At 41.2% G+C, this 27,867-nt stretch overlaps 1 protein-coding gene across 5 annotated transcripts in view; it reads left to right on the top strand.

Moving 5' to 3' along the window:
* The window catches only part of SMARCA2 (SWI/SNF related, matrix associated, actin dependent regulator of chromatin, subfamily a, member 2), a 175,759-nt gene that overhangs the window by 68,049 nt on the left and 79,843 nt on the right, over window positions 1-27,867 (top strand). For all 5 annotated transcript variants that reach the window (XM_065908450.1, XM_065908451.1, XM_065908452.1 and 2 more), the window contains exons 16-23: window positions 194-260; window positions 910-1,020; window positions 3,623-3,865; window positions 5,472-5,585; window positions 13,521-13,628; window positions 14,235-14,321; window positions 17,937-17,983; window positions 20,253-20,419. In XM_065908450.1, coding sequence (XP_065764522.1) covers window positions 194-260; window positions 910-1,020; window positions 3,623-3,865; window positions 5,472-5,585; window positions 13,521-13,628; window positions 14,235-14,321; window positions 17,937-17,983; window positions 20,253-20,419 — 944 coding nt within the window. The remainder of the gene's footprint in view (window positions 1-193; window positions 261-909; window positions 1,021-3,622; window positions 3,866-5,471; window positions 5,586-13,520; window positions 13,629-14,234; window positions 14,322-17,936; window positions 17,984-20,252; window positions 20,420-27,867) is intronic.

Here is a 27,867-nt window from a genome sequence, read left to right as displayed (position 1 = left end):
CTCAAAGTTGTCACGCTTTGTGGCACTTGTTTCTAACTTATCTCTTATTTCCACACCTTTAAAATGAATGTACAGTTGAGATATTTTATATTCTCTGTCCTCTTTCAAGGTGAGGCCTGAAAGTGAATGAGAACATCTTTTTAACCACAGATTTTTATACAAACACCGCTCTGTATTTTGTTTTGTTCTACAGGACTCTATCTAACTGGACGTATGAATTTGACAAATGGGCTCCTTCTGTGGTGAAAATTTCTTACAAGGTTTGGAATGCTGTGTTTATATATAAATGTGGAAAAGCAAAAAATAGACCCTATTTTCTTCATTCCATGTGCACATCTGTGAACTGTATTTGGTTGTAAAGTTTTGTCATGTACATCATGTACTAAACAGTGAGAGTTAATCATCCCGAGAAGATTACTGTAATAAACCATAATTACTTTCAGATAGTGAAATGCAGAAGAAAATTGTTAATTATCATATTGCGAGGTTTCTGATGAGAGTAATACAAATGACAAATATCGCATATCCCGCGTGCCACCATGCCCACTGTTCCTGCAAAGTTAGGCAATTACCCAGATAGCCGAGCACCGGCTGGACACCCCTGTAGAAATGGAGCCTTTCAGCAGAGCGGCGGGTTCTCTGCTACCTTGGGGTCACCATAATTTCCTTTTTTCTCCCTGCCCTCCCTTGGTCTGCAGTAGGAAAGCCTCTCCACAAGAGTCTGAAAAGTACCCAGACGTGGGCAATTTTGCCAAGTACTTTCCTCCTGGATAATGGATCTGTGTACGATAATTGCGTGTGTGTGAGTCCTTGGTCATGTGTCTGGGCTCCATTAAGCCGTGAGCAGTGAGATACAGCGCACGCCTCTTTCCCTGGGGTAATATAGATCTGTATTTTCTTCCTGTTCAGGGCACCCCTGCCATGCGTCGCTCTCTTGTCCCCCAGCTGCGGAGTGGCAAATTCAACGTCCTCCTGACTACTTACGAGTACATTATCAAAGACAAACACATTCTTGCAAAGGTATGTTTAAAAAAATTCTTTTGTCTTGAGTTATGGACCATCGCAACTGGAATGTAAGATATTCCTCAAATTATACTCGCTACTATAATTTGCTCATTAGATGACTGCCCTCTCCCCCTCTCTCTCTTTTAGAGTCAGATATGTTTTAGTCATGGGTTTTTAATTTTATGTATGCTTGTCGTGTGTCAGTGATCCTGGGACTCTTACCTATCCTGTTGTGGTTAATGAGTTTACATATCTTAAAAGAATTTACCTGGGTTCCTTCTGCAACTCTTTTTCTCTCCAACAGCTCTGAACATCATGCTTGTGGAAGAAATAATTGTTTTTGTTGCCCTGGGATATTGTCAGCAGCGGAACTTCATGCCTCTTGTGTCTTTGTCTCTCCAGAGATGAGCAGGCATCTCTCCATATGGTCTTCTCCATATGAACATTTATCCAAGCTGTAGCTTTTGTGCTCTTCCTGTTTTATGTTTTCTTCCAGTGAAATAATGGGCTATGATTGTTTGGATGACTCTGGGTTGTTTCCATGACTATATATTTAGAGCCAGGAAAGAGTTGTTTTCTACCTGTGACCTACATATTTGCTACTTTATAGGTCCTAAACTGTCCTTTAGCCAAAAAATAGAATTTTTTTTCCATTTATGTCCTCTTGCCTCCTAATATATTCATGTAGAATGATGGGAGTAGTTTCTGTCATGGAGCAAATAGGAGAACTTCATTTTTTTTTTCCTTTAGTAATTTCTTTTACACTGCGGTGTTTTGAAAGCACTATAATCTGAAACTAAGTTATGGCCAGAACTGAACAGAATCACTATTTCTGAGGTCTGTTCAATCTCTGCATTAAACCTTTGCCCTGGGAACGGAGAGTTCCCTTCATGGCATCCTAGGAAATACATAAAGGAAATGTGCTCCCAGGGGAGGTTTAATAATTGAGATGGCACCAGCAACAATGCTGTGTGTTCGTCTTCTTCACACTCTGAGATGAATTTGGCAGTGTCAAAAATGACATGTTTTCAGTATAACTGTGGGGATATGTGTGTACATTTGAGATCCTTTTAAGAAAATTCGTATCGTGTGTTCTGCGTATGCACTTCAAAATTCATCGGAGATGTCTGGTAACGAGATGTATTGCCTTTGTTTCTGGAGAAATGAAGATCTAGAAAGGGGTAGTAGTTTTTTTGAGTGGAAGACCTAATTAGCAGCAGATCCGATAGCAAAATCATAGACCTTCGATTCCTTATTATTTCATAGGCTAAATTCAATTAGGCAGGAAGGTGGATTTAGAATATTGATTAAGTACATTTTTATCTTCTGGCCTCTTTTATTGGTAAGTTTGGGACAATTGATTGTACAACTTTAATTATTCTTAAGGAATTTTCTTAGAGGAGGTGGAGGAAGTGGGGGGCGAACCCCAAACACCTCTGGTAGTTTCTTTTACCCGGACATCCCTTCCTCACTGATGTTTTATTCCTTTTCCCCTGATTTTCCTGATGCTTCTACTGAGGAAGGCGAGGACTTCATAGAGGTCTTTGCTTCTCCCTCCTCTCTAAGCGCTTTGTAGCGGGATCCAGGGACATCTGAACGCCAGATGCTCTTCTTGGCTATTGCCACTGTTTTGTGGGGATTGGATAGGCTTTGTGGGATATTCCTCATTGTTCTCACTTTGAGAAACAGTGACCCTGGAAGGGGCTGAAGGGTCGGATGTGTGAGGGGAAGGGGACTCTGTGTAGATTTAGAAAGGGAGATCGTGTCATATGGTCATTCTTTATTTTTGAAGTGACAGTTATGCTGGAGGAATATATTGTGTTTAATTCTGAAGTTTTGGCATAAACAGAAAAGAATGCTATTTTAGTGCTGCCCTCTCTGCCAGTGAGTTTGTCCTTTCATTTTAGACATCTTGAAACTGGGGTCCTGGACCTGGCAGGTATGGACGTGGCAGGTCAGGAATACATGTTAACTAAGAGAGTCCAGGTTGCTAGATCTTCTAATGTTTTAAAAGAAGCTGGATGTCCAGATTTTTAGATGAAATATTCCAATGTTTAAATCTTAGCAACTAAGCTCAAATTAAAAAAAGAAAAAACAGCAGCCAAGCCCTGAAGGTAGGAGTCAGCCAAGGTGTTAGAAAAAGGGCATGAAACCAGAGGTCTTCTGCTATAGGTACTTGCTGATGCTGTCTTGGAGGAATCAGCCATTAAGCTCTGCTTCAAGTGGGGAATTATATTCTGTACTCATTATGAGCAGCGGTTATGTAGCCTTTAAATCTGGCAGGCTGTCATAACCTAGCAGTGATAGAAGAGGTATTGGATGGGGAAACACAGGAGCTAGTCCTGGCCCAACCGTTTCTTTCTGGGCCCTAGTTACCTTCTTCGTGAAAAGGTAATTAGGGATCACATTCTGTTATTTCATCCCATGGTTCCACGGTGCATGACTTGACCTGTCAGGTCAGGAAATAGACTGTTGAGAGTCTTGCGTGCTGAGGGGTACCGTGCCATAGCCTGGACCAAGCGTGGGCTCTGTGGTTTTCCACATCACCACTTGTCACTTGGGGATACTTGTGTTTTCCCTCACTCACCACGTGTTGGTCCTTCCTCTTGCATCACAGATCCGGTGGAAATACATGATAGTGGACGAAGGCCACCGGATGAAGAATCACCACTGCAAGCTGACTCAGGTCCTCAACACGCACTACGTGGCCCCCAGAAGGATCCTCCTGACCGGGACCCCACTGCAGAACAAGCTCCCGGAACTCTGGGCCCTCCTCAACTTCCTCCTCCCCACCATTTTTAAGAGCTGCAGCACTTTCGAGCAGTGGTTTAATGCGCCATTTGCCATGACTGGAGAGAGGGTACTGGCCTAACATTTATTTTTCCCACTGCATGACAAAGAAATGAAATGAAAGGACCTAGAGCTGAGACCGCAAGGTGGTTTACGGTGTTGTAAATATCAGGAAGCCAGTCAGTGGGTGGGTGTGTGTTCACTCCAGGGATATTTTTCCATCCTGAGAGAATGGATCCAGTAATGGGTAAGTGATCCTAGGATCTAGGGTGTCCTCATCCCATTGTCTTTCGCCAGTGTGGTAACTAGGCCAGCAGAGGGTGTTCCTCACCGGTGGAATGCTTAACTGCCGTGGACCACAGGGAGAATACATACAGAGATACTTGTTCCGTCTGTTTAACCACAGCTCAACCAACCAAATGTAAACCTTGAAAAAAATATTTTCTTGTTATAAACTTGGGCTTCCCCTTGAACCATTTCCACGTTAAGAGCTTGTGTGTAAAGCCAAACTAGTTTATAATTATTTTCTGTATGCATTATTTTCAGATTTTAGTGCGAATCTATAATGTTTTGTTTAATCTAAGTTTTGTGTGTATATAAATATTCCTCAAACCTTGGGGTAGCTATTTGCAAATTTCTTCTTATTCCTTTCTCTGCCTTCTCTTAAAAACTCATTTATTAGAAACAGGTACCTGTCCTTTTGACTAGTGATTTCTTAAGTATAAGAATGAAAAAGCACTTAAAATGCTTTACGGATATCTGTGTTGGAACCATTTGACCCTTTAATTCTGAGGTATGTTATAAGTACCCTTGACTTTTGTTGGGAGTTCATTGGCTTGCCCATTTGAAGAAGGTAGTGTCAATCAGCTCTGCCCCCTAGAGGTTAGTGGAGGAAGGTGAAAGAGAAAGCAGAGGATTTACAAATAGGACTGAACTTGAACACAATCACAGCAGAGCAGAGGAATCAGGTAGAGGGGCTTAGCAACCCACCAGCATAAACTGTGTTCATTCTCGTTCTTTCCATGTTCAAGCTCTGTACCACTGGTATGTTTCTGCATCTGAGACAACTTACCGCTTCAATTTTAAGTGCTCTGCTTAGTCGCTCAGTGGTGTCCAACTCTGTGAGACCCCATGGACTGTAGCCCGTCAGGCTCCTGTGTCCATGAGGATTCTTCAGGCAACAATACTGGAGTGGGTAGCCATGCCCTCCTCCAGGGGATCTTCCCGATCCAGAAATCAAAGCCGAGTCTCCTGCATTGCAGGCAGATTCTTTACTAGCTGAGCTACCAGGGAAGCCCTCAATTTTAAGTAAGAACACATTAACTATTACCCTTTTACTCATGTTCAACCTCAGTCTTCAATCAGCCTTTATCACAATCATATCCCATCCAATTCTAAGCTGTTAACACTCCCAGTCTGAAACTGGTGGCTCTGGATCTTTTCCGTAGAAGTCAGCATTCAGACAAAGACATCTATTTAGAGGCTGTTCTGTAACCACCTGGTAGGCAGGTGGGAACAGAATTCTGAGGTGTATATAATGGGTATGTACCTGGCCTTAATGCATATAAAATTTCAGACATGTATTGAAACCAATAATAAATATAGTATAAAGAGTTATTACATGAAAGAACCTTAAAAAAAAAAAAGGATCAAGTTCATCTAAGGTTCTCTTGCAGGTGGACTTAAATGAAGAAGAAACTATATTGATCATTAGGCGTCTGCATAAGGTGTTGAGACCCTTCTTACTGAGGAGACTGAAGAAAGAAGTTGAATCTCAGCTTCCAGAAAAGGTATGTTGCAAATTCAAAAGTTGTGGTTTCTTCCCCCTGCCAATATATTCGAATTAACCTGCCCCTGAAATGGTGTTTCTGAAATAGCAGGCTTGTATTTTAGTTCCAGGTAACTGGAAAATATCTTAAAGGACTTTTTTGTTGTAGTTGTTAGAGAGAAGCTGGAGAGTTTAGTGTAGAGAGAGAATGGAAATTTGAACATTTCATCTTGGTTTCCAAAAGTTTGGGGACAGATTTTTGAAAATTACCAAATCACTGTCATTACATTTTAGCTTTAACTTACATTAACTTAGTAGTACATGAATTGGCATTCTATTTTAACTTTAGAATTTTCTTTTTAAACTTTACTAACCTTGTTGAGTCCACTCTTGTAGGCGTCATAAAAGTGTTCTGCTTTGAACCACGTAAGGCTATGAGTTTGGGGCTTGTATCCTTATCAGAAGACCTAGTAAATGCTTGCCACATTTGCCGGAAATGTGTTCAATGTCAGATGCTTGGGATGTCACTGTTCTGATAGTAAGTGAAAAATAGGGTTCTTATTATAGATACACCATCTAATTAAGATTCTATGAACATTTTAAGCAAATATTTTTCAGATTAGTTTTTGGACACTGATTTTTCAGGGCTTTAGGATGCCTTTTTGAGCCCTTAGCACCACGTTTTGGGACTGGATTTGGGTATTAGTTTAATATGTTTCTCATCATATTTTGGAACCGCTGGAGTTCCAAACACTGGAGTTCTGCATTTCATTCTCTTACAGATAGATTATTTGGCATTGTGCACTGTTTGCTGCGTGAGCTAGTTTGATGTAAGTTTTCTCTTTAGAGGAGCCAATTCTAAAATGTGTGTTTTGCATCATTGTGTTTTTCCGTGTAATGACTCTGTTTTTTGGACAGATTGGTTCATCCTATTCATTTTTAAGTGGGAGCTGGCACGATATTGTACAAAGTTGATTACTAAGAGAGAATTTTGTCCCTTAATCCCCTATCTTTAGCAGTCAGAAAAAAATTAAATATTAACACTGTTCTTATACCACGCTTACTGTAGTGAAAACCCAAATATTTAAGTATTTAATTTTGCTAGTGAATGCATCTTGGGGATTGAATGCTGTCAATATTTCTTTGACTTCCTATGGTCTTGACATCTTTGGATAACCCTCTTTCTGTTCAAGGTGGGTCTTAGTTACTGAATAAGCTGGGGAATAGGTACAGTGGTCATGTAGCTTCCTTTAGTGTTACTGAGATCCAGAACTTACAGAGATGAAATGTTAACGATTTTAGTTTTCTCCATTCTTCCTTTTGTTTCTTTAGAAGCAACAAATACAATAAAAGACAATTATCTGAACTTACTCATTTATTCATCCCATAAAACTTCTTAATCTTATTTACTGATTTCCGAGACTGGCTAATATAGATAGATTTTTTAAAAATTGCAAGTTGAAAGTATGCCCTGCTTTTAAGTCCATTTTATTAAAATACAGACTTTTGTAGCACAAGGATCATGGGATGATTGGTTATATCACAAAGGAATTCCTTACTTCACTAAAACATTTATTTCATGGCTCTTTTCACAAGAAAACTTCCTGAGTATAGATAAATTATTTTTGTTAAAAATTAGATTTTGAAGAGCATGTTTCCTGCATGAAGTACACTTGTACTCTTTAATACCCAAGTTTTCATATTTGAGGTGTATTAAACACCCATATATATACCTTGTTTGCATTTTGCAAAATTGCATTTTTTACAAAATGAAGGTTTGTGGCAACCCTGCCTCAAGCAAGTCTATTGGCACCATTTTTCTAACAGTATTTGCTAACCTCATGTCCCTGTGTCACAAGTTTTGGTAATTTTTGAAATATTTCAAGCTTTTTCATTATTGTTAAATTTGTTACAGAAATCTGTGATCAGTGATCTTTGATGTTACTGTTGCAAAAAGGTTATGTATGATTCACTGAAGACTTAGAGGATAGCATTTTCCACAATATGAAGCGTTTTTGATTAGGGTATGTACAATGCTTTTTTAGGCATAGTGCTATTGCACACTTAATAGACTATAGTGTGGTATAAACATCACTTATGATGTACTAGGAAACCAAAAAATTCATATGACTCGCCTTATTGCACCCTGTGTGTGTTGGCCTGGAACTGACCTGTGCTGTATCCGAGGTATGTCTGTATAATCTGTGGATAAGCTACCTTTTTTTGGAGGTAACTTGGTGGAGTGGAAATCATGGGCTTGGCCTGTCAGAGGGGACCTGGGTCCCCACTGCATTCTCTGTCTCTTGCTAACTGTGTGCACTTGGGCATGTTACTTAAATCAGTGGGTCTCCGTGTTCTCAGCAGTGAACTAGAAAATAGATAATACATGCTTTATAGAAGAGGACTAAATGGATGCAGTACTCATAATACAATGCCTGGCACGCGTTAAGGCTCAGCCGATGACAGCTGCTGCTCCCAGAGTCCTTACTTTCTCTGTTGCACTGCTGTTTCTGTTACTGACTTTGGTTCTGCTTTCCTGTTCACTTCAAGTTTCTCGATGTCCTCTGGTCCTGGCATTTTACCATCACCCTTTGAAGGTGATGAACTAATCACTTGGCATGTGTATGTAGCTATTGTTAATGTGTTTTGGCCAGTGTCCACTCTTTGTTCTTTCTGCCTTGTTAGGACTTTGATCTGGGGAAATCTGCCATCTAAGTGTTATCCTTGGGGGTGAGGAGCTTTCTTCTGCCACCGTCTGCTTGTGGCCACAAACATGTATGTCTTTCTCAGGCTGTATAAAGAATCTGGAAAGGAGTTGTGGTGGATGGCAGCAAAAGGCTAAATCTTAAGCAACGCTCAAATGTTTCCATGAAAAAGAATCAATTATGGAAGTAGATTTCCATTTTATTTTTTAATTTAAATATAATAAAATACACTCTTCTTTGGTATATAGATCTGAGTTTTGACAAATGCAGTTACGTTAAAGTGAAATCACTCAGTCATGTCCAACTCTTTGCGACCCCATGGGCTGTAGCCTACCAGGCTCCTCCATCCATGGGATTTTCCAGGCAAGAGTACTGGAGTGGGGTGCCATTTCCTTCTCCAGGGAATCTTCCCAACCCAGGGATCGAACCCAGGTCTCCTAGTTATGTTAACTGCATCACAAACAAAATATAGAACAATTCTCTCCCAATACCCCCCACCCACCCAAAATTCCCTGGTCCTGTCACTTTGCTTTGCCCTTAGCCTCTTACAACTGATGGTTCATCCTCCATCCTCATAGCTTTGTGTTTTCCAGAATGTTGTAGGAATAGAATCAGACAATATGTCTCCTCAGACCATCTGCATCTGGTTTTTCATTCAGCATAATGAATTTGAGAGACATCCAAGGTGTTGGATGTATCAGTAGCTGGTTCATTTTTATTAATGGATAGTATTCTGTTACATGGATGCACCCGAGTTTGTTTATCAATTTAATTGTAGGACATTTGGGTGGTTTATAGCTTTTGATAGTTATGCTTGTCTGCTGTGAACATTTGTGTATAGGCTTTTGTTTGAGCATAGGTTTTCATTTCATTTTAGGAAATATGTAGGAGGGGCTTGGTCATATGGTAGATGTGTACATGACTTTGTAAGGAACTTCTCTATGGTTTCATGCCGTAGATTTCAGAACCTGGGACTTTAATAAATTTGATATTATTGTTTGGAAATCTCAATACACAAAGTGATAATGTATCACACACAGTAGTCTGGTTTTCCTGTTCTAATAATACATCCTTTTGGAAGGGAAATTATTCGTGAGGAATAGAGTTTAGGGAGAAACTATGAATAAAGGTTGAAAGCTTTTCCAGGGTTATATAGGAGGAGGGCCTGGGCCACTGTAACCACCTGATTGAGCTCCTTGAATGGACCAGTTTGATCATTTACCCACATAATGAGTCTTAGGAGGTAATTGTCACATCCATGAGATTGGCACCCCAGTTTTACATATCCTTTGAAAATAATCGTTCCAGTAGCTGTCATAAGCCTAACTTGTTGGGAGAATCACCCTTATTACAGAGTCATATATAGGTTTTATTTCCTTCAGCATCAGCCCCTTTTGAGGAACTTTCAAACTCATGCTCTAATCGGGGGCCGTCAGGGTTTTTGGGGATGACTCAGACCCAGCAGCGTTTGAGATGGTGTGGTTCTTACCGAGGCCTCCCTCGCCTCACCCGTCAGCCTGCCCGGCTCCTGCTGCCCGGCTCTGGCACCTTGCTCTGTATACTGCACAGCACTCGGGCGGGGGTGGGAGGTGCCGGAGCTTTAGCAGAAGCTGGAGACGTGGCGTGCGGTGTCACATGACGGTGAAAGGCAGCATCACCCACCCCATCAGGGTGAGGGGTCCAGGCATTCACGTGCTTTAGGACAGGGGTCTCCAGAGCACACATGGGTGTATGTATGTGTGTATACGTCTGGGGTGCTTACTAGTAGCCCACTGGGGCGTGGAAGGAAGATTTTAGAGCTTCTATTTATATTAATTTTTCTCCTAAAAATTAAAAAAAATTACGGTTTTTTTATTTAACATGCAGACAGACACTGGTCCCCATGTGGTATTCGTGCCTATGTCACAGAGTCCATCAGGTAACTGGCCTAGACTGGGGATGGGGAGCGTGAGGGGGAGAACCCCCACCTGGGACATCGGTCATTCATCCACCCTCACCATTGGGTTCTTTTGCTTTCTGCCTGTTGTGAACATTGTGGGTTTCCCCATATCCAGATAAAAGAATTTGAGGATGATCTCATTTTAACTAAACTGTAACACCCCTGACCCTCAGGATGGATGACAGACTTATTTTAAAAGATTCTGCCCAGGATCACAGGTTGAAAACAAGGGAAATAATGTAAGGGTAGGTGGACAATGGGAAAAGTGCAGACCTGCCACCTTTCCTGTTCCTAGTGTGAATTTTCACCAGCCCCATTATAGAATGATCACTACTCACTCCATAATCGCTAACTCACTTCAATTGTGTCCAACTCTTTGCTACCCTATGGATTGTGGTCTGCCAGGCTCCTCTGTCCATGGGATTGTTCAGGCAAGAATACTGGAATGGGTTGCCATTTCCTCCTCCAGGGGATCTTCCCCACCTAGGGATCGAACCCTCATCTCTTGTGTTTTCTGCATTGGTAGGCAAGTTCTTTTACCACTAACATCACCTGGGAAGCCCATAAAGAGGAAGGGTCCTTGCCATAGAAGGAGAGTCAGTCAGTGAGAAATCCCTGTGGATCAGGGTGTAATTGGCTATAATCTCAGATGTCATCACCTTGGCCCCTTGAAATGTAGATGTAAAGCAAGTGCCTAATATTGACCCATGGCCTAAAACTAACTTGTGTTTTCAGGCATTATTATTAGTTCATGCATATGACTCATAAATAAATATATGGGCATGTATTCAGAAGAGGTACTTTAACATGTATTCTTGGTAAGGGATTGCCATCAAGAAAACTTAATAAACACTTGTTTGTGAGAAATAAAAAGGAAGATTGACTGATAGGTGTGGTGATCAGGGAAGACCTTACTAAGAGCCCTCAGGAAGAGTAAGATTTAGAAAGGCAGCGCTAAAACTATAGGAAGATACAAAGACAGAATAGCTTGGACTTGTTGGGGAAGTTACGAGGAGCAAACATAAAATACAGGTGTGAAACTTAGGATGGTGATTTTGATGATGTGTGTCACACCAGCGTCTGTGATCCCCTAGTGGTATGAGGAAGGAGGGTTGAGGGGAGGTCCCCTTTCTACAGGAGCTCTCAGGTCCTAGGGATGAGCTCACTTCTCTGCTGACTTGGCCCCTGTGGGGTTGTCTGGCCTCCCTGTCTGCATGGCATCACCATGCATGCCTCGTTCCCACACTCCCTCCCATCCAGCTCTTGGCAGCAGCTAACTGATGAGAAGGAGGTTGAGGGTCCCAGTCCCTCACTTTGGATCTGCCATCTCCTAGTGCACTTAAAGCTTGCCTCAGCAGTCCTTTGTACTTTCAGGAAGGTGTGCACAAGCTGGGTGGCAGTGAGGCCCAGGTGAAGATGAACATTACGGCAGAACTAGGGAGCCTGAAAGTCTTCTTGGTTATGGTTAGGGTAGAGCTTAAGAGAGTGCAGTCTGGTTCAATCCTAACTGGATCATTGAATAGCTGCATCATTTCAACCCAGTCACCTAACATTTCTGATGCTTAAGTTCCTTATCTGTAAAATGCAAACACCACTAAATTTAACTCTGTCCTACAGCTCTTATGTGGTAAAATGGGAGAAGGCACACCAAGCACCTTTGCACGGGGCCTGGTCCATAGAAAGAGCTCGATAACATTAGCCCTCGGTGTCATTTTTATCATTATGCTTGCCAAAGTCTGAAGTTAATATTTTTCTTCACCATGATCAAGTTATATGGAGAGTTAACAGCGCTTGAAAAAGTCAAAGTACTTGAAAACATGCCACGATCAGTTCTGTAAAACACAAAACCCATATTAAGTGCATCCTTATTTATTAAAACTTGGAGATGTTCTTCTCTGGCCAAGAAGATCATTAAAAACTAAAGTAAGTTTATGGCAGGTCACTTGTTTTTCTTTACTTTTCTGCAAAAGAGCTCATCTTTCTCTAATCTGATTCAATGCATCAAAACAAGTGGCAAAATACTATTAATTACAGTTCCAGCTGGCCTGACAGACCCCTTCTAAAGCAACAGTCGAATGAATATTCAACTTCTCTTCATCTGTGACCTCCTCACTCTGGTCCTCAGAGCTGAAAATAACCTGATCATTTTTAATCAGTTTGTTAAACATTAGGCAGCTTGCTGATTTACTTTTAATCACATTCTGCAGATTTCTAGGCATTAGTCTGATGTTTATTATGAAAATTACACATTTGTATTCTGGGGATTTTTTTTAACAAAGAAAAATAATAATAAGAAATAATCAAGGCAGACTGCGTGCGTGAGGAATGTGTGAGAACTATTGCAGGTGTGTGCGAAAACACCCGCATGTGAATTCTCATTCACAGTTTAAAACTGGATTTTTCCGTGGTTTCAAGTGGAAGCACACAGGGCCTTGCCTCTAGAGAAGATGGTCAATAAATTGCGTTTAATTGTGGATTCCCTCCTCTTCTTTGCCTACTGTCCTTACTAGGCAGTATCCTCTCATCCTTCAAAAGCAGAGGGTAATTACCTATAGTCAACCTAGGCGCTTAGGAATCTCCTTTTAGGATCAGAATTGAGGGAAGCCAGCCACACAGTATCATTTAAAAATATATTTTCCAAAAAAAAAAAAAAGTCAGAGGATATTGGCTGGGTACTGTTTTTCCTAAAACTCTTCTGTTTGTATGAAACAGGGTATAGTTGGGAAGCAGAGGAAATGCATATATATGTGAAAGTGAAAGTTAGTCACTCAGTCGGGTCTGACTCTTTGCACCCCCGCGGACTGCAGCCTGCCAGGCTTGTCTGTCCACAGAATTCTCCAGGCAAGGATACAGGAGTGGGTTGCCATTTTCTTCTCCAGGGGATCTTCCCATCCCAGGGATCAAAACCAGGTCACCCATGTTGCAGGTGGACTCTTTACCGTCTGAGCCACCAGGAAAGCTGTGTGTGTATATATATATACATACACTCTGTATTGAATATATTTGAACTTGAACAGTTTGCCAGTCTGTCTCTCTTAAACGTGGAACAAGTCAAGAAATTTCAGGAAACATGACCCCCTGGCCTGAGTGACATATCACCTTTTGCAAGTCCCTTCCATATAATGGTACCTCGAGCAGTGATGACTGTGGGCTCCTCCATCACACCCACCCCCACCTCCATGAATCTAAGAAGCAGAAAGAGGTACCCTCATGATTCCAGGAGTGCCGTCAGCAGCCATGTCTCAACCGTTTTCTTAGAACAGGCACCTTCTCTCTCCTGCTCTTAACCTATGTACTGTTCTTCTTTCCCCAGGTTGAGTATGTGATCAAGTGTGACATGTCAGCTCTGCAGAAGATTCTGTATCGCCACATGCAAGCCAAAGGGATCCTCCTCACAGATGGTTCAGAGAAAGATAAGAAGGTACGTTGTGGAAGGTGATACAAGTCAAGGTGCTGTCGTATTTCTTCTTAGGGCTGTGCCACTGGACACTCCCAGGAAATATCCCCACGACTGCCGATTTGTCAAAGCAAATTACAGGGCCTTTTTGGGAGCTATTATTGTTGCTGCTGAAGGAAATCCCTTGGTCTTTTACCTGCAAACTGTATTGGAGCAGTTAGAAATGAACACCATCTTGGTGTTCGTATCACCAAAGCAATTAGTTCTGTTTGTGTCAGGCCACACACAATATATATGCCTAAGCGTAGGCTAGCATTTTAGAAGGTTTTAAAAGCCACTTTCATCCCTGGGCATCTGTGCCATGCTTCTGTCTTCCCAGAATCCTACAGGGTGGACAGTCATTTCTCAAAGCCATCCACTGAACATAATTCCCTCCCCTCAGATAACTCACATGGAAGATGGTCTATCTAATTCAGAAACAACTTAGTCACAGGAACTTTGGACAGTAGGAAGTGCAGGTTACCGAGAAGACCTAGGGCTCTTTGCTTTTTCTATAGAAACCTACTGTGTAACAATGGGAAATAGCTGATCAATTAACTTATATTTTGGCTCTCCTCTGCTTGTTCTTAGGGGAAAGGAGGTGCTAAGACACTAATGAACACTATCATGCAGTTGAGAAAGATCTGCAATCACCCATATATGTTTCAGCATATTGAGGTAAGTCTGCGTTCTCCGCTGTGACCCTGATCCTAATTGTTCAGTTTCTACTAATATTACATTGAAAAAAAATTTTGTAATAAAAAAGTTAAACAAAGTTAAAATATGTGGAAGTTGAAACTACGGGGTCTGGTAGCTTGATAAACAGAATTAACGGACATGAGGTTTCTGGTTATGGATTCTCATTGGCACCAGACACTTGGGCATCTGGAATTTTATAGGCAGGAGTTTGAAGTGGTGAGAAAATGCTGTAAACCAGGGCTCATTATGTGGGTTCAGGCAAGTACTGTGAATTGCCTCATTATTGTAGGTGCTCTGATATGGAAGACAATGACAGATACATCCAGCTTCCTCAGAAGGATGCTGTGGAAAAATACTAAAAGAATGGATATATATCCGTTGAAGGGAAAGATGTTCCTGAAGTATTTGCTCTGTGAAAATCACTGACTTTAGACTGTTTCTTAGATTTATATTTTTCCTTTCTGGCTTCTTTCATGATGGTGTAAATCCAGGTTTTTTTTATCCTGATGCTCTGGTCTCTAGGAAGCTATTTTCAGGGGACAGGACATTTTCTGCCCTGTTCGCTACATGTGAATGAGTTTCTTAAATTGACAATTTCACCCCAGGAGGAGCCATTGACTTGAGCAGGAAGGAAAAGGAGTCAAAATTTTAGCCTCCACTTTTGAGTGTTCGCCTTGGATGTGTATGGTCCTGGCGGCAGTTACTGCCAGTCTGCCGCTTACTTTCCACTACAGAGGAGCAGGAGGCGTGGGGCAGGACCCTGCAGGCTCCGTATTTTCACTGGTTTATTAACAAATAAATAAGTAGAAGGTTCTAGGAGTCTAACTTTCAGAAGCATATTCCTGGGAATGAGACCGACATGTTCTTGACTTTTTGAAGACTCTTTTTCTTTTTTTTTTTTTTTTGTCTTCCTTGTTTTTGGTAATCACGCTTGTTAGGCAAGAGTATGTATTGCACCTCTGTCCATATCCTGGAGTCCTGTCCCAGCTGTAGGATGAAATTAGAATTAACTCCTGACACCGCCGTTGCTTTAGGGACAGGCCTTTTATAGAGTAAAAAGGCCTTGGTTTAAGTAAAATGACAGTGGCAACCACTGTAGGGAGGGAGGAGGGCACAGTCCCACCAACAAGCCTACTTAGCACATAGTAGAGTTCACAGAGACACCATAGAGTCCATGGCGTGGGGATGAGTCCGTACCCCAGACCACTTTTACCTCGCAAAAACCTGGTGTAAGTCACTTAGCATCTCCAAGCTATAGTGTATTTGACTTCTCATCAGATGGTGATAGATGATAGGGCTGGCAGAAGGATACATGTTTAAACTGAAGAACATACAAAGTGTCTGGTAAACCAGTAATGTGATAAACAGGCCATAAGGTATCAATGTATTAGTGGGGGTTGCTTGTTGGGTTGCATGCATGCGTGCTCAGTCACTTCATCGTGTCTGCCTCTCTGTGACCCTATGGATGGTAGCCCACCAGCCTCCTCTGTCTATGGGGATTCTCCAGGCAAGAATACTGGAGTGGGTTGCTATGCCCTCCCCCAGGGGATCTTCCCAACCCGGCGATTGAACCCACGTCTCCTGTGGTTCCTGCATTATAGGTGGGTTCTTTACCACTGAGTCACCAGGGAAACCCATGTCGGGTTGGAGGAGCTGAAAAAGGGTCTAATGGTGAAAATGATTGGGATCATGTCAGGTTAACCTGTCACCCACCATCTTATATTTTCTTAAAAACAATTTTTAGATATTCAGCAAAAATATAGAGGATTTGTTGTTGTTCAGTTGTTCAGTTCTATCAGACTCTTTGAAATCCCATGGACTGCAAAACACCAGGCTTCCCTGTCCTTCACCATCTCCCAGAGCTTGGTCAAACTCATGTCCATTGAGTCGGTGATGCCATCCAACTAATTCATCCTCTGTCGTCCCCTTCTCCTCCTGCCTTCAATCTTTCCCAGCATCAGGGTCTTTCCCAATGAGTCACTTCTTTGTATCAGGTGGCCAAAATTTTGGAGCTTCAGCTTCACATCAGTCCTTACAATGAAGATTCAGGATTGAATAAGGATTTGAGGACTTCAGACTTACGAAAATTAAGTGTCAGTCTTACTTCATTTGTCATACCAAAATGCACCTTTGAAACACACTGGGTCATGTCAGGAACGGGGGGATGGGGGTGTGCCTTCTACCCTCAAGCTTCTCTTTGGAGCATCTGGGAAGTGGGGAGGGGGATCACAGAAGCTAAGCTTAAGTAACATGCCCTCCTTTCCCTGCCTGTTTACATTTTAAGTAGCAGTCCATAGACAGATTTTGATTTGCAGTTTTTTTAACATGAAAAACTTTCAGGAGAATAATCCTGGAAACAAGACCCACAGTGACTGGCAAAGGTGTCACACTTGTGAAACAGAGATGGTGTGTGCATTTTGCTTTTGTCTTCATTTTGTTTGCTTACATGTCCTTTGGTCATACTACCTGATAGTAGAAACCCAGTCTCCCGATTGGACTCACTGCCTCCCTGGTTATCTTTAAACCAGAGAAATGAAAACAGAGTTTTTAAAATGCTGCTGATACCTGACCGTATAACCATCCACTGATACATACAGATGGAAACAGATGGAACCTAAAAAATCGAGTCAAGACTGGCCACCTGTAGGGAGGAAAGGCTTGATTCTTGGAGTCAGGGTAGGGTTTTGGGCTGTGATCCATCAGCGTTCATTTTGCCAGCGGGGCAGCATCCGGAGGGGCCAGGGCCCACCATAAATGATGAGCATGTTTGGGAGTGGAGCCCAGAGGGAAAGATCTGGTTCCCTTGGAGGAAAGCTTTGGTGATCCAGGAGGGAAGGGAAGCAGAAAAAGGAGACAGCTGGTAGATAAGTGAAGGTGTGATGTGCTCTCCTCCTCACAGATGGCCTCCCCTTCCATCAAGTAGGGATATGAAAATCACATGGGGAACAGCTATTTATTTCTTCCACGGAATCAGTGAGGAGGGAAATATGTAGTTAAGTTCTGTATTTTAAAAGTAGATGCCAGTTACCTGAGGGGTGGTGTACATTTAGGGCCTTATTTATAATGCAGAATAGCGCAGTGTGGAAGGGATGTTACAACTGCACTAAACTAAGATCTATATACTTAGTACATGTGTCATCATCATGACTTTTACTGCTGAACATTTCCACAGTATATTGATGTGTGTTTATTAATCCTGATTTGCTTATATTAAGTTCTTCCTCTTATCTAGACTCTAAGCTCCTTGGTGGGTAGATAGTTCCCTTACTTCCTTTTTTCTGGATCCCCAGTACCTGCCTACCACAGCCCTGGGCCAGTGAACATTTAATCACTATTTGATAAGTGAACTAACCCTGTCATCTCAGTGTGAGAGTCTAGAACCTTGCCAACACTCACAGGATATATTTCTGGCAAAGCTATAGTCTGAATTCAAAGGCTTTGAGTTCTTGGTTCTTTCCATAAGGAGTATTTTCTTACTTATTATTTTGTTTAATTGCATTCTAGAAATAGGATGACCTCACTAACAGAATAATTATTATGTCAATAATTACAGATCTGTTTTTAAAAATCCTTTTTCTTCTCTCTCTTTTAAAGGAATCCTTTGCTGAACACCTGGGCTATTCAAATGGGGTCATCAATGGGTAAATCCTAATTTTTTTTTTTCTCTTCCAAAAAATGGTTTGTTGGTCCTGCCTAAGCTTTTCTCCCTAGTGTTTCCTGTCACACACATACATTACTGCCAGCCTCCTCAGCCTGCCCTCTCTTCAGCAGAGGGTACACAAGTTGTTAACCAGAACGGTATCAGCATTCTGTTTTACTTTACTGGCATAAATTACTACATGCCTTGAGCAAGTGGCTATTCAGAGGACATAGATCTCCTTTAATAGACTTAACAGTGTCCTAGTGTTCTAAAAACATTGTCAGAGCTTCAGAGGGTTGTTACTTATAACCAATAGTGTAGCTTGAGCTCAAAGAGAATTTAACATATGAGATCTCAAGTCAGTATTTAACATTAATGTGCATGAGAGGAAGATGTCCCATCTGCTATAAACATGTACAACCTTACAGTCATTGGCTGGAGCATGGTCTGTATAAGAAATGTTTTTCATTTGGACCTTGAAGAGACACATGCCTGTGACAACAACGATAAAGTACCTTGCATCAATAGAAAGCCTCTGTTTTGCTTGTTCGGCACCAGGGAGATTTTCTTACTAAAATAAAGGGGTCATTCTTTGATCCCAAGGGCAGACGGTGTCAGTGGACCAAGAACCAGGAATTGGAAGGCACGCAGAACCATTCCCTCCAGGCTCTCCTTCTCTCCGGAGGCTGGGTACGCTGCTGCTGCCGTCAGGGTGGCCAGGCTGTGAGTTAAAAACGTGGCCTCAGCGGGTGTTTGAAGGACAGTTCTCAGAGCAGGGAATGAACGTTGAGAAGACCTGCACTTGAAAAATCTATCTGTTCTCTGTGTCGTAAAATCACTGCCAGTGTTACATTTCAGTGTTGTAGACTAGAATGCATATACACTGGCGAGTTTTCCCAACAGTATCCCCCTCCAACTAAGTTTTAATAATGTAACACACCCCTGTTGATAAAAGAGGAGGGTGGTTTCTTGTAGAGGAAAAAAGCTCTACTTTAGCTCACTGACGTTCTTCTCTATCTGATAGCACTCTGCCATCGTATTTTTTTAATGTGAATTTCTATTTTTTATGTGAATTTCCAGGCGTCCATCTCCTCCCCAATCCATTCTTCACGGTGTACATGGTGATCTCTTAAAAAGATGTCAGCTCTCATGGCCCCCCTGTTTAAAACCCATCAATGGCTTTCCATTTCACCTAAAACTAAAACTAATAGAGCCCTGTAGGATCTGTCTAAACCTCCCTCACCCTCTTCATCTCTGCTGTCATCTCCCAGTGTCCCCCCTCCACTCCTCAAATTACACATAAGCCACACACACCATTTTTTTTCCATTTCTCAGACTCCCCAGGCTCTTTTACTCTGCAGGGCCTTTGCACATACTCTTTCCACTTCCTGGAATCTCTTCCTCTCCACTCCTAGGTCTGCCTTCTTCACCTGGCTGCCTTTTGCTCTTTTATTTCAGGTTTTAGGCTACACTGTTATTTCTTCAGTGGGGTCATCCTTGATGCTGTAAACCAGGAGCTGGCAAATTATTTTCTGCAAAGGGCCAGATCTCAAAATTTTCACTTTTGCTGTCCTAAAAGTCTCAGTTGCACCAGCTTGACTTTACCATTGTAGCTTGAAAGCAGCCACAGGCAAATATAAATGAGCAAGCCTGGCCACGCTCCAGTAGAACTTTATTTACAAAAACAGGCAGCAGCCCAGGGCTGGCGTTTGCCACACACTGTTCTTACGTAAAGAAGGTATCTGCGTTTCTTTTTAGTACTTACCGTAAGTCGTAAGTCGTTAATTACCCATTTGGAAAGCAGAGGTCCTGTTTTGCTTATGCACTTTCTCAGTAGTGTGCTTAGCACACAGTAGGGGCTCAGTAAGTATTTCAGTGAATTGCAATGCCCTAAGTTAGTTGTTTTATGAATTTAATAAGTAGAGATTTAAGGAAATGACGTAATATACATGTATGTATGTGTAGGAGGGACAGAGAAAGAAAGAGAGCTGAGACAGAGAGTGAATGAGAAGGTTTCCTTTTCTTTCTAGAATCATCATACCTACAGTATATAATGTAGTCTTTATGGGTTTTCTACAAATATATTCTATCTTTCCATGAAATACCCTCCACTGCTTTGGAGTGGCTATGTACTCATCCATTCATTCATTCTGCAGTTATTTCCTGAACGTTTGCTCTGCACAAGGCACTGCATGAAGAGCTAAGCTCTACTGGATCCTTCGAGAAGACAGCAGTAATACTGTCTTCTTGTTTTGCATTTTTGGGTTCAGGGCTGAGCTGTATCGGGCCTCGGGAAAGTTTGAGCTACTTGATCGTATTCTGCCAAAATTGAGAGCGACTAACCACCGCGTGCTGCTTTTCTGCCAGATGACGTCCCTCATGACCATCATGGAGGATTACTTTGCTTTTCGGAACTTCCTTTATCTGCGCCTTGATGGTGAGTGTGTAAGGAATCAGGCTCCACACCCCCTCCAGAGTGCAGGGACATCGGCAACTCAGATCCAGCCTCAGTCAAAAGCAGGGGTAAAATTGTTGAAGAATTAGCAGAGTGAGGTCCAGCTTCTCTAGATAACAGTTTTTATATCCTCCAGCCTAAAATAAGCTGAAATCTTTGCACAGATGTTTTTCCTACATTCAAGCCAATGCAAGTGACTTAAAATCATTTGTAAGTACCACAGTTAAACTAGACTAAAATTAAAAAACTCTTCTTGCCTTTGAGCTTGTCTATTCTCTATGCAACACCCCCCCCCATATAGAATAATTTGATAAACCTTTAGGTTTTACTGTGAAGGCATATTTTAAAGGGATAAAAGTTAGGACTCCCTTCTTCAGTAACAGTGTAATAATCCACATAAGATTATATCTATCATTAAAACTTCTCTCATTTTCTAAATAGAAGTATATACATGCTACCTTAAGAGACATGACTTCACTATTTGCTGGATTTTGTGAACTATGCAGAATATTTGCCTGATTTTGAGAGTGACATTTAAACATCATGTCCAAAAAATTAGTCAAAAAATATGAATGGAAGAAAATATGAATTTAGAGATACTTCCTAAATTGCTGTACAATGTGGGTGGCAGCCCTCGTATTTCAGAGATTAGGGATACCAAAATGTTCTTACTATGGCAGGGGGTGACATTTTCCAAGAGTGGGGAATTAGGAGCTGGTTTACAGCCAGGATGGCGTTGAATTCCTGCATGGTGTTTCTAGTACCAATTTTTATCTAATGTAACATTCAAGTTATTGTCAAGTGGGAAATTTAAAGTTTATGTTCCATTAAAAGATGTTTTTATTTTCAACCCAACATTTTCTTACCCTCTTGGTATGAACTGGGTATATGCCAACCTTGGACCTGCCGTATTTTTTCTTACTTGAATTTTTAAGTGAATTCTCTATATGGTATACTTATGAGGGCATTGTTAACTCTTAAATTAATTATACCCTCTGACAAACTTGATTTTTTAAAGAACTTTACTTCCCTGGTGGTTCAGATGGTAAAGAATCTGCCTGTAAGGCAGCAGACCAGGTTGAATCCCTGGGTCAGGAAGATCCCCTAAAGAAGGGAATGGCAACCCACTGCAGCACTCTTGCCTGGAGAATTCCAGGGACAGAGGAGTCTGGTGGGCCACAGTCCACGGGGTCGCAAAGAGTTGGACATGACTGAGCTACCAACACCGTTCCCTCTCCTTGAAGTGACTGAAAACGGATGGATGGTTAAGTAAGCATTGATTCTGAATTCATGACACAGCTCAATCGGCCACAGTCTGTCTTTAGGCACGTCTGCCTTGTGTCTTGTCCTCGGGCTCAACCTGTCCCTTCCTCCCTCTCTCTGAGGGAGCCCTCCATAAGCTTTCTTCCTCTTTAAGGCAAGCCCGCCTTCGCTGCTGCTCAGGGCCATGCCAGGCCACCAGCTCTCTTTTCCCTGAGTAGACAGTCCCTCACAGATGTCCCGCAGAACTATTGTTTACCGCTCTGTGGCCTTTTGACTGGAATCTCAGCTCCCTGAGGACCGTGGCCTTGGAATATCTGAGTCTGGAAAACTGGCAAGAAGTGACTTCCTTGAAACAAATCTTTCTCATTGTCCTTGCCAGCTTGAGAGAGTATCTTTATTTTTTATTTTTTTATTTTTTTATTTTTTGGAAGAAAAAGTTGATAGGTTAGATTTTATTAAAGGTAAAAACTTCTGCTCTGTGAAAGAAACTTCTAAAAGAATGACAAGATAAGTCAAAGCACTGCAGAAAATACTTGCAAATCACATATCTGATAAAAGACTTGTACCTAAAATATACAAAGAACTCTTATAACTCAATAACAACAAAAATAATCTAATTAAAGAGAGAGTATCTTTAATCGTCTGTTGGTTGCTGCCCTTATTTTTATCAGTCATAATAGTCAGAAAAGCTAATGTTTATGGAATGCCTGTTATCAGTACATGTGGGATACCAGGCAAAGCACTTCCTGTGCATTATTTATTTAATTTTCTCAGCAAACAAGGTATAAACACAATCCCCGTTTAACAGATGAGAAAACAGAGATTTAGAGTTAACTTGCCGAAGTTTACACATGAGGCAGATGGTGAAACCAAACTGTAACTTTGATCTCTGATTGCACATTAGTTTAGAATCAGTTTTCGTAGATCCAGCAAGATGAATCCCGTCTCTGAAAATGCAGGCTGTTTTCCTAGAGACAATATTTTTAAGAATGATTTTGAACTTATTCAACAGTTTTTAATTAATTGGAAAATGACCAGACCATTTCAAGAGAACGAGCCACTCACTGATCCTGCTAGCAAAGAGTAGGTTAGAGGAAAGAAACAAGCAAGTTCATTAAGTGTTACAGATGGCATTCAGAAGGCTTCATGGACTTATAGCTGAAAGAAGCAACAGCCATTTGTTTCAGAGTTAGAGAGAATTCACAGGCAAACAATCAACATACACATGGATAAATGACTTTGGATTTTCATTGCTCAATTTGATGTCCCAGATTTTTGACCTCAGGGAAAAAAAATTTGATGACAGATAAGTAGATTTTTTTTTCTGGCAAAAATTATGGTTGCATGAATAGATTTAACTACGATTCCATCATAGTCTTTGTTTTCACTGGAAATGATTTTTGAATGAGAGTAAGCAGTAAAGTTAAGTCCCAGAAGACAACATTTTCCAAAAGCAGCTGAAACTAAGTTAAAATGAGTAATCATAAAAGCCTGACAGTGTGTTCCTTTTGGAAAATTTGCAATTTTCAACACAATTGCCTTTATTATTAATTGTATTCTTGGTTATGTTCTGCATCAAAGTCTAAAAGAACTTGGATTTGATACACTTTTAATCCTGTGCCCATATACAAGCAGCATTTCTTGGGCTGGAAATAAACCCTGACACGGTAGTTTGAATCTCCTTGAGCAGTATGCCAAAGATTGCTGATGATCAGCAAATATCTTGGCTTGGGGAACCTTTGACTAGTGGAAATAGTAATCCAGCAAATTCTGAACCTTGTCATAAGAAATGCCATAGCTTTGCATGAGAAGTGACTCAATTGTATCTTTTCCTGGCCTTTTAATTAGTGAGGTTCCATGCTGTGTATACAGTTGGTCCCTCATCCCTCAGTATCAAGTTAGGGATTGGTTCCAGGACCCCCACAAATACTAGCATCTGCAGATGCTCAAGTCCCTGATATAAACTGGTACAATCTTTACGTATCACCTATGCACATCCTCCCATATACTTTATGTATTTTTATAGCATATTCCTTTTAAAAATTTTTTCTTATTTTATTTATTCTTGGCTGTACTGGGTCTTCGTTGCTCTGCATAGGCTTTCTCTAATTGCAGTGAGTAGGGGCTTCTCTTGTTGCAGAGCACGGGCTCTAGGGCACACAGGCTGAGAAGTTGCAGCATGTAGATTCAGTAGCTGTGGCTCACGAGCTTGGTTAACCCAAGACATGTGGAATCTTCCCAGACCATGGATCGAACCTGTGTTCCTACATTGGCAGGTGGATTCTTAACCCCTGGACCACCAGGGAAGTCCTTTCATATAATTTAACTCATCTCTAGATTACTTATTATACCTAATACAATATAAATGCTGTGTAAATCGTTGCTGGTGCTCAGCTAATTCAAATTATTCTTTGGGAAACTTTATGGTATTTTTTAAAAATTTCAAATACTTTTGATCCACTCTTGGTTGAATCTCTGAATGTGCAACCCAAGGCTACAAGGGGCTGACTATACCATTATCTCTGAGAATGTCTTCTTTCCCCATATTGGAAAATTCTTTATTTGCTTGTTTCTGTGGCTTTTTCTCCTGTTTGTGACAGAGGGTGAAATGTGAACCAAGAATTTTTTTAAAAAAAATCACTGTATCTGGACAGATGATGTAGCAAAAAGGTTTCATGATAGAATGGAACTTGCCTTCCATTGTCATTGTGAGCACACAGTTCACTGTGATCTCAGAACGCTGATTCTGAACCTAAAAGAAAGGACACCATATAAAAGAAAGAGGGACACCGCATTTTTGAAACATTGTTCAGCCAAACACATTTTGTGTCCTTCTGCGCATATCTAAATTCCTTCAGTTCATCATTGAAGGCTTTGACCAGGTTGCTCAACTGGAAATCTGATTTAGAAAGTAAAATGAGCTCTAAAGAACATTTCTCCTTTGAATGGGGACACCCACAGGCCCTTGTTTCCAATCTCTGTTTGCTATGTTCAGAAACTACATCCCCTTCCCCGACACAGGAGAGTACTTAACCATTTTTATTGATGTGAAAGACAGATCCCCCCATGTTTGGGAACTTGAACCTCCACATAACTCAGTTCCATTAGCTGGAGTCACTTAAATGTTTTAATCCTCTGAAATAAATTGCTGGTATATTTTCATCCTTAAAAAAAGAACACCATGTAGAAATAATATTTGTATAGCAGGCAGTTAGGGACTATCAAGTAATATGCATACTTGTTTCCCAACAGCCTAAGGCCTTTTTCAAAACCCTGCAGCTACGTTTTTCTGGTAAAATATATTCAGATAGAATATTGTAGGGATTTTTTTTTTTTCCTTTTCCCCAGTGCAGTTCATGAAATGGCCAGGTGAATACATTACAAACACTTTGTGAGTAAGGGACTGATTTGGAATGCAAATCTGTGGACCTTTGTGCTGTTGTTGTTCAGTAACTAAGTTGTGTCCAATTCTTTGAAACCCCATGGACTGTAGCACGCCAGGCTCCTCTATCCTCAACTGTCTCCTGGAGTTAGCTCAAATTCATGTCCATTGAGTCAGTGATGCCACCCAGCCATCTCATCCTCTGTCACCCCTTTCCCCTGCCCTGATCTTTCCCAACATCATGGTCTTTTCCAAGAGCTGGCTCTTCACATCAAGTGGCCAAAGTATTGGAGTTTTAGCATTAGTCCTTCAAGTGAATATTCAGGGTTGATTCCCTTTAGGATTGACTGGTTTTATCTCCTTGCTATACAGGGACTCTCAAGAGTTTTCTCCAACACCACAATTTGAAAGCATCAGTTCTTCGGCACTCAGCCTTTGTTATGGTCCAATTCTCACATCCGTATGTGACTACTGGAAAAACCATAGCTTTGACTATAGGCACCTTTGTTGGCAAAGTGATGTCTCTGCTTTTTAAGACTCTGTCTGCATTTGTCATAGCTTTCCTTCTAGGGAGCAAGCGTCTTTTGTTTTTATGGCTGCAGTTACCGTCCACAGTGATTTTGGAGCCCAAGAAAATAAAATCTGTCACTGCGTCTACTTTTTCCCCTTTGCCTTGAAGTGTTGGGGCTGGATGCCATGATCAGATTTTTTGACTGTTGAGTTTCATGCCAACTTTTTCACTCTCCTTTTCACCTTCATCAAGAGGCTTTTTAGTTCCTCTTCACTTTCTGGCATTAGAGTAGTATCATCCACATATCTGAGGTTACTGATATTTCTACCAGCAATCTTGATTCCAGCTTGTGATTCATCTAGCCCAGCATTTCACATGATGTACTCTGCACAGAAGTTAAATAAGCAGGGTGACAATATACAGCCTTGTCTTACTCCTTTTCCAATTTTGAACCAGTCCATTGTTCAATGTCTGGTTCTAGCTGTTGCTTCTTGGCCCACATACAAGTTTCTCAGGAAACAGGTAAGGAGGTCTGGTATTCTCAGCTCTTTAAGAATTCTCCATAGTTTGTTGTGATCCACACAAGGCTTTAGCATAGTCAAAGAAGTAGGAGTAGATGTTTTTCTGGAACTCCCTTACTTTCTCCATGATCCAACGAATGTTGGCAATTTGATCTCTGGTTCCTGTGCCTTTTCTAAACCCAACTGGTACATATGGAAGTTCCTGGTTCACATACTGCTGATGCCTAGCGTGAAGGATTTTCAGCATAACCTTGCTAGCATGTGAAATGAGTGCGGTTGTATCGTAGTTTAAACATCCTTTGGCGTTGCCTTTCTTTGGATTGGAATGAAAACTGACCTTTTCCAGTCCTGTGGCCACTGCTGACTTTTCCAAATTTGCTGACACATTGAGTGCAGCACTTTGACAGTGTCACCTTTTAGCATTTGAAATACCTCGACTGGAATTCCATCACCTCCACTAGCTTTGCTGGTAGTAATGCCTCCTAAGGCCCACTTGACTTAACACTCCAGAATGTCTGGCTCTAGGGGAGTGACCACACCATGGTGGTTATCCCAGTCATTAAGACTTTTTTTGTATAGTTCTTGTGTGTATTCTTGTCACCTCTTCTTAATCTCTTCTGCTTCTGTTAAGCTCTTAACCATTTCTGTCCTTAATCGTGCTCATCCTTGCACGAAATGTTGCCTTGATATCTCCAGTTTTCTTGAAGAGATCTCTAGTCTTTCCTAGTCTATTGTTTTTCTCTATTTCTTTGCATTGTTCACTTAAGAAGGCCTTCTTATCTCTCTTTGCTATTCTCTGGAACTCTGCATTCAGTTGAGTGACTACTCTCCCTTTCTTCCTTGCCTTTCATGTCTTTTGTTTCCTTAGCTATTTGTAAAGCTTCCTCAACCACTTTGCCTTCTTACATTTGTTTTTCTTGGGTGTGGTTTTGGTCACCACCTCCTGTACAATGTTATGAACCTCCATCCATAGTTCTTCAGGCACTGTCTATCAGATCTAATCTTTTTGAATCTACTTGTCACTTCCACTGTATAATCATAAGGGATTTGATTTAGGTCATACCTGGATGGCCTAGTGGCTTTCCTTTCTTCAATTTAAGTCTGAATTTTGTAATAAGGCACTTATGATCTGAGCCACAGTCAGCTCCAGGTCTTGTTTTTGCTGACTGTATAGAATTTCTCCATCTTCAGCTGCAAAAAACACAATCTGATTTTGGTATTGACCATCTGGTTATGTTCATGTGTACAATCATCTCTTATATTGTTGGAAAAGAGTGTTTGCTATGACCAGCGTATTCTCTTGATAAAACTCTGTTAGCTTTTGCCTGCTTCATTTTGTACTCCAAGGCCAAAGTTGGCTGTTATTCTGGGTATCTCTTGACTTCCTACTTTTGCATTCCATTCCTCTATGATGAAAAGGACATCTTTTTTTTTTTTTTTTTGGTATTAGTTCTAGAAGGTCTTGTAGGTCTTCACAGAACCAGTCAACTTCAGCTTCTTTGGCATCAGTGGTTGGGGTGTAGACTTGGATTACTGTGATGTTGGTGAATGATTTGCCTTGGAAATGAACTGAGATCATTCTATTGATTTTTTAGATTGCTCCCAAGTAGTGCATTTCGGTCTAAAACCAAACAAAGCAGCAGGTAATACACCTGGCGATGGCTTACCCCATGATGTCTGGTGAAACTCCAAAATACTAAATAAGTAGAGAGTATGAAAACCCAGAATATGTTCTTCATGCCCAGAAGTGAAC

The sequence above is a fragment of the Muntiacus reevesi genome, chromosome 17 (assembly GCF_963930625.1).
Source record: "Muntiacus reevesi chromosome 17, mMunRee1.1, whole genome shotgun sequence".
Classification (NCBI taxonomy): Eukaryota; Metazoa; Chordata; class Mammalia; order Artiodactyla; family Cervidae; genus Muntiacus; species Muntiacus reevesi.
The sequence above is the reverse complement of the archived record's forward strand: the minus strand, read 5'-3'. Positions and strand labels throughout refer to the sequence as shown.